The sequence below is a fragment of the Dendropsophus ebraccatus genome, chromosome 13 (assembly GCF_027789765.1).
Source record: "Dendropsophus ebraccatus isolate aDenEbr1 chromosome 13, aDenEbr1.pat, whole genome shotgun sequence".
Taxonomy (NCBI): domain Eukaryota; kingdom Metazoa; phylum Chordata; class Amphibia; order Anura; family Hylidae; genus Dendropsophus; species Dendropsophus ebraccatus.
In genome coordinates, this window is record NC_091466.1 from 57,907,812 (window position 1) to 57,921,112 (window position 13,301).

General features: G+C 43.8%; 1 protein-coding gene across 1 annotated transcript in view; it reads right to left on the reverse strand.

The window, feature by feature from the left end:
- The window catches only part of AQR (aquarius intron-binding spliceosomal factor), a 79,170-nt gene that overhangs the window by 40,488 nt on the left and 25,381 nt on the right, over positions 1–13,301 (reverse strand). Inside the window, exons 14-17 of the mRNA XM_069949289.1 lie at positions 11,858–11,960; positions 5,504–5,624; positions 3,848–3,989; positions 437–615 (exon numbers count right to left, since the gene is read on the reverse strand). Coding sequence (XP_069805390.1) covers positions 437–615; positions 3,848–3,989; positions 5,504–5,624; positions 11,858–11,960 — 545 coding nt within the window. The remainder of the gene's footprint in view (positions 1–436; positions 616–3,847; positions 3,990–5,503; positions 5,625–11,857; positions 11,961–13,301) is intronic.

Consider the following 13,301-nt stretch of genomic DNA (forward strand, 5'->3'; position numbering starts at 1 on the left):
AATAAGAAAAATGGATGACAGATGCTGTTTATCCTAGAACACAGGCCCTCCAGCTCTTACAAAATTACAACTCCCGTCAAAGCTTTAGCAGTTAACGCATGATGGGAATGATAGTTTTGCAACAACTGGAGGACCTCTAGTTTGACACTCTAGTTTTATACCCTAAGGATACGTTCAGACTTACCGGATCCGCAGCATATTTTCTGCTGCGGATCCGCAGCAGCTTTCATTCAAATAACTGAACACAGCATCAAATCTGCTGCGGATCCTGTAGGATTGAACGCACCCTAAGGGTGCGTTCACACCTACAGGATCTGCAGCAGATTTGATGGTGCAGATTTGATGCTGTGTTCAGTTAATTAAATGAAATCTGCTGTGGATCCGGTAAATGTGAAGGTACCCTAAAAGAGCTGGTGCCATTGCTTCTTATCCTTACCTTCCCATTCATCTTTTATTTGGTCTCTGACATTCAAGTTTATTGTGACGTCAGCTCGAACTCGAGTCGGCCAGTCCTCTCCGATGTTTGGCTTTGCCACTTCAACCACTGAGAAAGCAACAATGGGCTGTGCCATGCGGGCCCATCCACCAAACACCACCCCGCCATATTCGGATTGCCTGTGTTGAAAACCATGCACAATTACACACACAAGTAGCCAACAAAAATAAAATATTATACATATATAAATGATATTCCTGAACATGCAAAAACATTTAAAAAAAAATAAAATGTTGTCAATATTTATAGAACTAAAAATGACCCCTTATCCTAAGGCTCTGGTTATAAATAAAACAAGACAATATGTAAGTATGTATCCATTGAATCTCACAGGGTTGGAGTAATGTCAGGTCTGGAGGTGGACAAGTATGCCTACTCGCTCAGAATAGCAGATCTGAGCTGTGAAAGTGTAAAAGATCAAAAGAGAAGCAAGCTCAGCACCCTGAAATAGCCATGTAACATGACACAGCGGCCATGGCTCAGGTTCCCGGGAGTCGTTCCTCCACATTAGCCAGGGCTGCTGGGGAGGGGGGGGGGAGGGATTTGTAAAACTCGACTCTGCATGCCAGGGAGCGAGGAAGAACATGTTATTAACCATTGAATTTTCAAGATCAGGAGGCTGAAGGACTCCAGATATCATCATCCTATGTTCCGATTTAAGAGAAAGCTGAAGTTCTTCTTATACCTCAAACTACAGATAAACTATACAATAAAGTGGGCTGTGACCTCATATGATCCTCTGAAAACTACAACAAAGTGCAGCCCGTGCCGACCAGGGTCTGCTTAACCCTTCGTTATACAGTGGACAATCCTGAAGCAGTAAGTATAACAATTGGTCTATGAATCACTGGCTAACCTGGCAACCAGCGGTGGTAGTTATAATCATGTAATCCTTCATAATCTCGGTCATGGACACACGCTGTACTAGATTGTTTAACTAGGCACAAAGCCATAACTATCCATCATCCTCTCCTTAACCGTTAACGCCATTTCTCTAGCTCTTCTGAACAGATGAAAGCAACAGACACGTTATAGTTTATAACCCTTTTGAAAAACTAAAATCACACTGAGGTTTAACAGAGTGTGGGCCACAACAAAAACTAGACAAGATTATAAAGATTAGAGGGGTTCTCCTATTAAAGACACATATTCTGTGTATACGCCACATATGTCCTAATAGATGGGCGTCTTACCACTACATTCCAAACAAACTGGAGCATAGCAGCATAAATTAGTGACAGAAAGGGTGAACAGATCAGTGTATAACTTTCATCATTCTGTTCAGCCGTTCTCCTAATATGCAGGAGAATAAGATTCTTGCCAAACTCCTCCCCCCGCTCTCCAGCTGCTAATTGACAGGTGACCACCTATACACAGCTGGATAGATAACTGCCAATCAGCAGCTGGTGGGCGGAGTTTTCTGCTTTCATGAATATTAAGGACTACTGAGCTCATGCACATAATGGAGAAGACTACTTATCGTCCATGTTATCTCAGAATGAGCTGCACAGAACAATGTAAGTGATACATTATTCAATTCAGTTTATCTGTTAATGTTACCCCTAAGGGCCCGTTCACACTACGGATTCAGCGCCTCCATCCGCAGACTCTGTGCCGAATCTCTCTTACTAAGTCTTTGAATGAGATTGCTCGCGCGCCTCCGCTCTCCGTGCCTCCCTGCTCAAAGAATTGACATAGCAGGAGAGATTCGGGCATAGTCAAAATCAAGCGTCAAATCCGTAGTGTGAACAAGCCCTTAGACAGGACAGCCTAAACCTACCGACAGAATCTCTTTAAAAGGGCTTTGCCTGATGCCCCACAACTGTGGCATATGGGCTATGGTTAGTGTTCAAAGTGAGGAGGCAGATTTTTATTGGTTCGTACCAAACTTTTATTGTTCCATTTTAGATGGTAGTCTGGGTTGGATCATAACCATACATATCCCTATCCCTGTATCTTAGGACCCTCTTATAAAGCCTGATGTGAGGCAGGAAATGGAGCCATTACAAGACCATTAGCTGGATTGTTCATGCATCCATTTAAATGCATTGATATCGGCTGCACATTCCCACGTTCCTATATTGTGTGGCCTATAACAATAATGTACAGTATATGGCTGCACAAATGATTCAATTATTTTTTTTCATGCATTTGTGTGCATCAGTTTTGATCAGTTTTTCCATTGACTTCCATTATATAGAAACACATCACAACGCATCCTTTTTTTTTTAATGTAACAAAAACGTGGCTGACCACATTTTTGTGTACGCTAAAAAATACCGCATGCATTTTGATCTATTTTTTAGTATAATGGAAGTAAATGGAAATTGTGCACTGACTGTACTATTACTGTACTGTATATGCACTCCCGTGTTATACAGAACTGTATATGAAGCCTCACCAGTGCTAAACTCACCAGGTACAACCCACCATCCACTTTGAGACCAGGTGCCTGAAAAGTGTTTGAGAACCGAGCAAGAGTTTGAGAACCAAAGCAAACTTTCCTTGAAAATACAGTTTGAGTTCCAAGCAGTTTGTGAACCTGGTACCACTGTACTTCTATTTAAAAATCTCAAGTCTTACAGTACTTACCAGCCGCTGTATGTCCTGCAGGAGGTGGTGTAGTGCTCTCAGTGCTCTCTGCTGCCACCTCTGTCCATGTCAGGAACTGTCCAGGGCAGAAAAAGTTTTCTATGGGAATTTGCAGACATGGAGAGAAAAGAGCTGATGCACATCACACCTATGGCTGACACTAATGCCTCTCAGCTAAATTTAAAAACCAACGCCAGGATGTTGGTATATAAATTGATCAAACCATATTGCCTCATGTACCACGTGCAGGTCCCCTGGTTCACATGAGTCCCTACACTAACTTAACACTGTGTCGGTTAGTGACAGCCAACCCCGCAAGGCAAGCGACAACAGGGGAGTGGGGAGGGGCAGAATAGCCCTGCAACCCCAATGTCACAGGACCAAACCCACTGGGCCCCCCTTACACCCTGCAGGCACCAGCGTCTACGAAGGCGGCCGCCAAGCAACACGAGTGTTAACAAGGTGTTACTACTCACCACTGCACTAAGAGGTAGAATGGGAATTTGCAGCTGCTCTGGACTGTTCCTGACATGGACAGAGGTGGCAGCAGAGAGCACTGTGTCAGACTGCAAAGAAAACATCCCTTTCTTCAGGACATACAGCAGCTGATAAGTATGGGAAGACTTAGGATTTTCAAACAGAAATAAATTACAAATTTATATAACTTTCAGAAACTAGTTGATTTAAAAGTTTTTTCCGCTGTAGTACTCCTTTAACTACGTAGCTCTTACCACTAAAAACATCCAATCTGTTGCTTACCATGGCTTTAACCGGCACACAATGTCTTCAATATCCTGCCGAATCTCATATGTAGACTCCAAGCGGAAGAGGTTAAAATTACGAAGGAGGTAGTCGTGTAGAGTAAGAAACTGCAAATTTAACTTTGGCAACGCAAGGCACCCTACAAAAAGAAAGCCAAAGTTCATAAGGTGTGAATGTGTGTTGGTAGCTGGAAGTAGAGCTCCAATTTCTGAGCCCCTTTTACTGACCATTTATATTGGGGAACTGGAATACAAGCAGTTGCTGTACATATATCACATTCTACACTCACTAGGAGGCAAAGAGTGTCTGTACTCAAGAATTTGAGAAGTTTTGTACCCTCCTACTCTTGCATCTTATTTGGGTAAAATGGCGATTGCTATAATTTACTCTTTAAAAGGTAGGGAATCGCTTTAAGGTTATGTTCACACAAAGAACGGCCTTGTTGCCGATTAAAACAACTGGCATTCTTGTCATTAAAAAAAAAAAAAGTTGCATAGAAATCAATGAAAACAGTCATGGAAATTACTGACATGTCAATTATTTTTGGCCACTGTTGCGCAAACAACGGCCACTGTCTGAAATAGTCCACACACTGATGTCTTTTTCAACTGCCGTTCTTTACATTCTTTCACTGTCATTTTTTGCAGAAATCAATAGTCCGGGTGATTTTAAGAAACTTTGTAATTGGGTTTATTAGGCAAATAGGCCATTATCTGCATTCAAAGAGACTTTCCCCAGCCCCCCCCCCCCCCCCCCCTCACTCCTTCACTGCTCATTATCAGGAAATCTCGACTCTTTTACATCAGTCGAGCCCTGTGTAACCTATGGAGAGGGGATGGGGAGGAGGGAGATTAGTCACCAGCAGATGACAAAGGATTACACAGTGGGAGCTGTATAAAAGCCGTATTCAGAGGTCAGAGAGGTCAGTGCTGACTTAAGCGGAGATGGCCTGGTGATGTAGCTGTAAATTAACTCTTTGTTTTCCTGTTTTGGTGCCTCATCTACCTTCACCCCTCTCCTCTCCATAAGAGAACCATAAAGACAGGGGGGAGAGCTTCAAACTGCTTTTTCATGTTAAAAATGCATTTTTCGGCTAATAAACCCAATTACAAAGTTTCTTAAAATCGCCTGGACTATTGATTTCTGCAAAAAAAAAAAATGTAAACACCAGTGACTCTTTAAAGTATAACTGATTAAAAGGTGCAGTACTAATAGAAATAAAACAATGTTCCTTTGGCTGATAATGCAGTATTGGCAGGAGGAACATGTTAAATAACCGACGGTGTTTTAACAGGGTGTGACCTGTGAACATGGCCTAAAGATGGTAAAACCACAAAGTTATAGCACATTGTTGTCCCTATAACACAGTGAATTGGTAACAAAATGAAAGACAGGTATGGTGTCTCCGATCTACAACCGAACCGCCTGGAGTGTCAAACCATAGTCAGTCGCTGTATGCCATGCATCAATCTGGTGCAGTGTTAAAGTGTTAAGTGCTGGAAGTGCTAGAAGTCACATCCGTGTAAGCTGTTCCAGGCAGCATGGGTAAAACAAGATTACATTTCAAAGCTGAGTTATATTGGTGGTTTTCATGATATTAGAGCTTATTAGAACGAACAAAACCCAGGCTTAAATATCAGTTTACAGCCTCACCTTCCCCAGAATAGTACTCAGTGGGCACAATGTTCTCATCCCATATGATCTTCTCTGTGGGATACAAGGGCATCTGGTTCAGCTGCTGGATTTGAGAGATACGACGCTCGTGACGGGATACCTGCATAGAGGGAAGACAAAATAGGATTGTGTGGCAGCAAAGTACATGGTATTACTGGGAAACATTCATTCTGGGAGGTGTTTTAAATACTTCTGCACACAATGTGATTCTACATTTAGAGGTAAAAGAAATTATACCGGTCTCCTAACTGGGGGATGTTTGAAAAGTTATAAAATCATGTTTTCCTTCCAAGCTCAAGTCTCACAGAGGCTGTGCTGAGCTGCAACAACCACCCCTCCCTGTTCTGCAAGACTAAAGGTCCCCCATTCACTTTAGACTTTTGTTGTCTGGACCCGCCGCTCACAGCAGATTCAGCCTGTATGGGGCCACCTGACCAATTTTGGTGGTGATAGGGGTCAGCCATGATGGAAAATCAAGGCCAACCCCATTGTTCAGATAGAGATAAGCTTCAGCATAAGTGCTCTTGCTGCAGCGTACCCCTCCGCAAAGAGAACAGAGGAACATTTGGCTGTGCCAAACATTCCTGTGTATGGGGAGGGCGGGCAGTAGATGTAACTGATGGCCACATGATGGTCTTAAGGTGTATGGGGGACCTTAATAAACAAGGCTCACTGCGGAAAGCCAACCCATGTACATTAATCTTGCAGGGCAGGCAGTGGTGGAGGCGGCGTGCATGCTGTAGCTCAGCATAGGCACCTGCCCATGTCTGCAGCTCTAGAGCTTACAGATTCCCTTTAAACCTATATATTTTTATTTAAATGGTGCCTCTTCCCTTTGACCTTTTGGCCTTCTGCAACATGCAGACACAAAGGATGGCAGATACATATACAGCATTAACAGCCAGTGACAGGCCAACCCAATAACTATGTGTGTATCTGGGATTTGTAGTACCTTGCTATTGTGACACAGCTAACATTTAATGTTGTATGTAGCAATTGTATACATGTGTATAAATTGGTGTGTAAACATAAATTGGTGTTTAAAAGCCCATTAACACCAATTCTGTTTTGTTTACCTATCATTAAGGAAGTACTCTAGCAATTTTTCTTTCTTACAAATCAACTGGTGTCAGAAAGTTTCACAGATTTATAATTTACTTTTATTTAAAAATATCCAGTTTTCCAGTACTTATCAGCTGCTGTATGTCCTGGTGTATTCTTTCCAGTCTGACACAGAGCTCTCTGCTGCCACCTCTGTCCATGTCAGGAACTGTCCAAAGCAGTAGAAAATCCCCATAGCAATTCTTTCCTGCTTTGGACGGTTCTTGGATATGGACAGAGGTAGCAGCAGAGAGCACTGTATCAGAATAGGAAGAATACACCACTTCCTGCACCACACACAGCAGCTGAAAAGTACTGGAAGACTGGAGATTTTTAAATAGAAGTAAATTACAAATATGTATAACTTTCTGACACCAGTTTTTTCCCGGAGTACCCCTTTAAAAGGGGTTAATCATACCTAAATATCACTATGGTATTGTGACGGGTTGTCCAGATCTGACACTAGGCATGAAGAGGAGCATCTGCACGCTAGGAGGTATAGGTTACTGAGGAAACATCCAACGGCCAGACAGTACTGGGCATGGGTCCCAACAATTACAATAGGACACGTGCACAATACCGCCTCAGCGTCCGTTTGTTGCCTCAGTAATTCTACCTCCCAATGTGCTGTCTCCACGCCTGATGTCAGATCAGGTGGCACAGTATGCCTAGACAACATGCCTAAAATGCAACCACAACTATGTTTGTATATGGATTAACCAGCCAGTGAGTGTATGCAAGTACATGTATGTATCAACAGATACTCCTATCACATGTAGTTAAAAACACGCTGGTTGCTTTTCATTTGTGATTTGACCCTTGATTATTGAACTCCATATATGAATTGTTGTTCTTCTGATGAACCCGAATCAGAAAAGGAGGGAAAGTCCTTGGTGTCAGATGTGTGCATGTCTCCAGCATGGTCATGTAGCAAACTCATTTTGGCAATATTTGAGTCATTTCGGTGATTGTTTACAAATTCAGTATTATTTACCATGGTGCACTGCAAGAAATGATCTCACACTTTGCATCTAGAAATTTGAGAATTCCCTCCTGGACTACTTATATCGATATTATTTTAAAATATTTTTGTTTTTTAACTACATGCCGCAGTGACACGCACATATATATCACCAGCTGTGTGTGTATATATATATATATATATATATATATATATATATATATATATATCCCATAGAGAGTGAATGAAGCACTGGCAGAGCAGTCAATCCGGGGACAAGGAATCTTCATTCTTATGATTAGTGGGGTCTGCACATTTTGGGATAACCCCTTCAACAGACCAAACTTAGTTAACTTAATTCAGAGTCATGACTGGCAAATTAAGATGTGAACGGAGCGTTTTCTGTCCTCCAGAACAAACAACTGTCTCTTTGCTGCCATCTACTGGTAATTCTCCTGTAAGTCAATGTCTGGCTCAGAGAACTTTGATACTTGACTAGGCTGTAAGGCTGTAAAGTGATGTGGTTTTATTTCATGGGTAACAGGTGAATGGAGCGACATCTAGTGGCCTGTTTAGAAAATGAAATTAGAGGCTTTGGAAATCCATTTTTAAAGGGGTTATCCAGCTTTATCAAAACATGGCTACTTTTCCCCCTCTCGTCTCCAGTTCAGGTGCGGTTTGCAATTAAAGGGGTTGTCCGGCGATAAAAAATTATTCACAGAATAACACACATTACAAAGTTATACAACTTTGTAATGTATGTTATGTCTGTGAATGGCCCCCTTCCCCGTGTTTCCCCCCACCCACGCTAGACCCGGAAGTGTGGTGCATTATACTCACCGCATCTCGTGTCGTCCACGGTCTCCGATCGTCAGCAGTGACGTCTTCTTCGGGAGGCCAGCGGATCTTCCCGAGTGCCGCCCGCCCTCTGCAGCGTAATCCGAAGCTCAGCCGCGATTGGCTGAGCATAACTGAGCTCAGCCAATCGCGGCTGAGCGGCTGATGACGCAGCCATGTCATCAGCTGCTCAGCCGCGATTGGCTGAGCACAGTTATGCTCAGCCAATCGCGGCTGAGCTTCGGATGACGCTGCAGAGGGCGGCCGGCACTCGGGAAGATCCGCCGGCCTCCCGAAGAAGACGTCACTGCTGAGGATCGGAGACCGTGGTCGGCACGTGACAGGTAATGTATAGCGCACCACACTTCCGGGTACACGGGTGGGGGTGGTGGGACACGGGGAAGGGGGCCATTCACAGACATAACATACATTACAAAGTTGTATAACTTTGTAATGTGTGTTATTCTGTGAATAATTTTTTATCGCCGGACAACCCCTTTAAGCTCCATTTACTTCAATGTAAAAGAGTTCCAAACACCACACAGTTTGGAGACAATAGAGGGGGAAAAGTGGTCATGTTTTTGTAGCGCTGGATAACCCCTTTAAGATAAATGGGGAAAAAATAGCCCTTTCATTCACAGTAATGGCATATTGCTAAGATATACCACCACTGTCCTGAAAATAAAACAGAGCTCCAGGCACTGTGGAGTAGCTCACAGGCACATCAGTTCCAGCAGCGTCAGGTTTAGTATGGCCAATGTCAGAAATAAAATCGGAAGTCTTTACATGAAGACAATCCACATGTCACATTATATTACATGTCATTTTGTTATCACACCTGGCAATATGCAATACTGCACAGTGCACCTAAGAATAACCAATGCAGTCCTATAAGGCATTACTATAATGTGACTCCTCAGACCTATCAGTACAAGCAATTATAGTCCTGAAGAGATATAATACACAATATGGACTCCAGTAGAAGAGTGCGTCACTTATTTGCTCTGTGGCCATTTCAAAGGATCTAAAATAAATGGATATTGTTTTTGTTCAATATCCAGCGAAGTCGCCCAATAAAATACAGAATCTAATGTGTCTCCTGACTCACTGTGATGTGTAAAGGCATCTAAGGCTTTGTGGTCCAGGTACATAGTCTCCTACACGGAGATCAAAGCAACATCAGCATTATGAATTCTACACAAAGTATATACTCCAATGAATAGTAACACCAAAAGTACCTTCTAAATATTGTGTAGTTTCCCATAGTGCCACCAAAACAGCTGTGACCTGTCAAGGCATGGACTCCCCAAGACTTCTGAGGGTATCCTGCACTATGGGGCACTAATATGTCAGTACAGATGCTTGTATAGAATATGAAAGATAATGGCAACCTCAAAAATAGCGCCAGACTTGTCCATGAACTGGTACACGTTGCGATACCAGGCACAACCTGTGTGTGTGTGTGTGTGGGGGGGGGGGGGGTTCTGAAAAACACGGCCATGTTCCTCTAATCCTTTACAGCCCAATTAGGTCCTGTGAGGTGCGGCCTATGTAGTACACAGTCGTGCTAACCACTGTTCCCCTTTAAGACCTGCAGTTTTGAAGCTGCTCTGACCCACTTACATAGCCATCACAATTTGGTCATTCTCAACATCATTTAGATCTTTACTCAACACATCAAGAAATGGCTGCTCACATGCTGCCTAATATATCTCCACCGCTTGATAGGCGCTTCACAAGATAATCAATATTACTCATTGTGATCAGTGCCGTTACTATCACTTTCACTATAACATTGCTCTCATTGCCCCAACTCACAACTTTTCACTGGGTTTTCCAGAGAAAGTCTATGTTCACACAACATAAGTTCTGCGGTAATCACGGCTGTTACAACGGCCGTGATTTCTCCAGTACTTACGTTGTGCTGCAGGCTGAGGGAATGTGTATACACTCCGGCCGAGACCCCTAGCGGCGCCGCGAGAAACTGACATGTCAGTTTTCTGCGGCCACTATTCAATGCAGAAAGCCCTGTCAGTGCACACTATGGAGCGAGCGGCTCCGGCCGCAAGCTCCATTATGTGCATTGGAGAGTTTTGATTCGGGCGTGCAAGGACGCGCCCGCATTAGAACTCAGTGGCGCTAAAGATCATCCGGCTGGTACTGCAGTACTGGCCACGATGATCTTCCCTGAGACCGGCCAATCCGTGACCCGGCCAGGTCACGGAACGGCCGGTCTCATACAGCGTGTGAACATAGCCAAAGACTGCTTCTGATCCTGGGCTTTTTTCGGCAGGGCACCAAACAGCTGACTGGTAGGGTGCTAGGTGTCTGAACCGATCAACTACTGATGTCCTATCCAGAAGAAAGGCCATCACTGGTATTTCACTGAAAAATCCCTTCCAACAGTAAGACATACATTTCATACATATTCCTGGACAACACCTTTACTGGTTTATAGCTATCCCTTTCCTTTATTTCACTGTAATAAACCACAATCTATTCCATTATAACAAAGGAGGGGGTGGTTATAAACATCACTGTACCAGACCGACAGCAATATAGAGATCTTAAAAAATACGGAACACTAGGAGGTATTTACAGAGAGCAATTGTAAGGAAAGAACTGTGGCAAGAACAAATCGGTTAGGGATAGAGATGGGCAAACCAGGTTCGGGTTCGAGTCGATCCGAACTCGAACGATCGGCATTTGATTAGCGGGGGATGCTGAAGTTGGATAAAGCTCTAAGGTTGTCTGGAAAATATGGATACAGCCAATGACTATATCCATGATTTCCACATAGCCTTAGGGCTTTATCCAACTTCAGCAGCCACCGCTAATCAAATGCCGAAAGTTCGGATTCGGATGGACTCAAGCATGCTCCAGGTTTGCTCATCTCTAGTTAGGGATCATGGATATGCACTGACAACAAATGATGATTCTTATGCCTGCACAAAGGATGGGATCAGCTGAGGGTTTGCATGTTCATCATCTGATCAGTCAGTAATAATCAGAACAGAACATTCTGTTCAGGTGATTATTGCACCTGTGTAAATGAGCCCATGGGTCGTGCAGTCTACTGTATATCTTATCCAAACACTGCATATTCAGTCTGATAATCCAGTGCAGGATTGGTCTAAGGCCTCATTCACATGTCCTTAGTGCAGCCCACAAACGCGGAGGGCACTAGGAATGTGTATCAGTAGTGTTCAGTGTTTCACGGACCACTACAAAGAAGACAGCGACCCGTGCCACAAATTTGCATTAGGGCCTAAGATTTTTTTCTTGACGGCATGGTTCACGGCCCTGTTCACATGTAAGGTCCACAACTGCGGACAGAACCATGGAAGTGTAAAGAGGGTCTTAGGGTAAGGGATATGTTTTAATTAGAACACAATCAATAGTAATACATTCAGCATCATAAACAGTCAACCTACCAGCAACTCCAACAGAAACTCTTTCTCATATTTAGTCTCTTCCCCATCAGCCAAAGCTCCCAATAAACAGAGGTACGAAGCCACTTGGTGGAGGGTGTTAGGGCTAGAAAAAAGAAAAGAAAAACAAAACAATGTAACCTTAGCAATAAAACTAAAACAATGCTTAAAAGTCATTCAAATTCAAGTAGTTCCTATAAAACCAAAGGAGTCTGGCAAATGTAGATTTTTCCACTTTTTGTCTGAAACCAAAACTTTTTTTACCCCCAGCAATCAATCACGGCTCATCTGTCATTTACTGGCGCTCATCAAGGGGTGAGAGGTGAAGGTTAGTTAAGGACTTTATTTCTCAGAATCTACAACTGTTGCTGGTCACAGTGCGGGATAAGACAGAGGTATGGATGAAGCTCCCATTGTCACTTTTGACAAATTTGTTAAAATGTTCCTCAAATCTATGGTCCTGTACCTTATTCCCATCCTCCCTGGATAATGGTTCTGGCATATCCACTTCTGTGAATTAGTGAAAACAGGATGCCAAGGATAAAATGAGAAGAATTGCAATTGATGGATTGGCAGCGCCCAATGTTTGGGTCTATTACTTGCCAACTCAAGTGGGGTGAGGAACATTTCAGCAATTCTTCTTAAGTCATTGTTAAGTTTTCTGGTTGGTAGAACAAAGCACACCATAAGGTATATGAGGAGGGTCACCTTCGGTCACTGCAGCAATTGAAGCTACCACATCATGTGGTAGCTTCCTGACAATCTCTGTTCAAGTGGCTCCATTGTGTCTATGTGGTACTGGACAGAGATGATTGACAGCAGGTAAGTGAAGTGCATACCCCATGCTGCTCCCTGCATGTTGTCCTGAAGATTGGGGGTCTCAACAGTGACACTCCGATTAAAACTTTCTACATGTTCCAATTTTTTTTCAGGTATTTTTTAGCATGCTACTGTTGTTATACCTTTAAAGGAGACCTGTTACCCCCCGTGCCGGGGTGACAGGCTCCCGATCCCCAGCTAGATCCCCTCATACTGACCTCATCCCGTCAAGTCCCGCTCCAGGAGCCGGTCCCGGGACACAGATATACTGGTCAGAAGCCGGCGCGCGCGCTGTGGAGATGGTTCTGGTGTCCATAGAGAATGAATGGAGCCGGACTCATCTCTGCAGCGCGCGCAAGGCTCCATTCATTCTCTATGGCCGCCGGACCCATCTCCACAGCGCGCTCCGACTTCTGACTAGGATATCTCCGTCCTGGAACCGGCTCCGGGACTCGGCGGGATTAGGTCAGTATAAGGGGATCTAGCTGGGGGTCGGGAGCCTGTCACCCCGGCACGGGGGGGTGACATGTCCTCTTTAAAAATCTAAATTATAGGAGTACTCCGGGCTTGGGGGCTTTTTGCCTATGGCCGGGGAGGAGGTGGATGAGGGCAATGACGTCCCCTTACC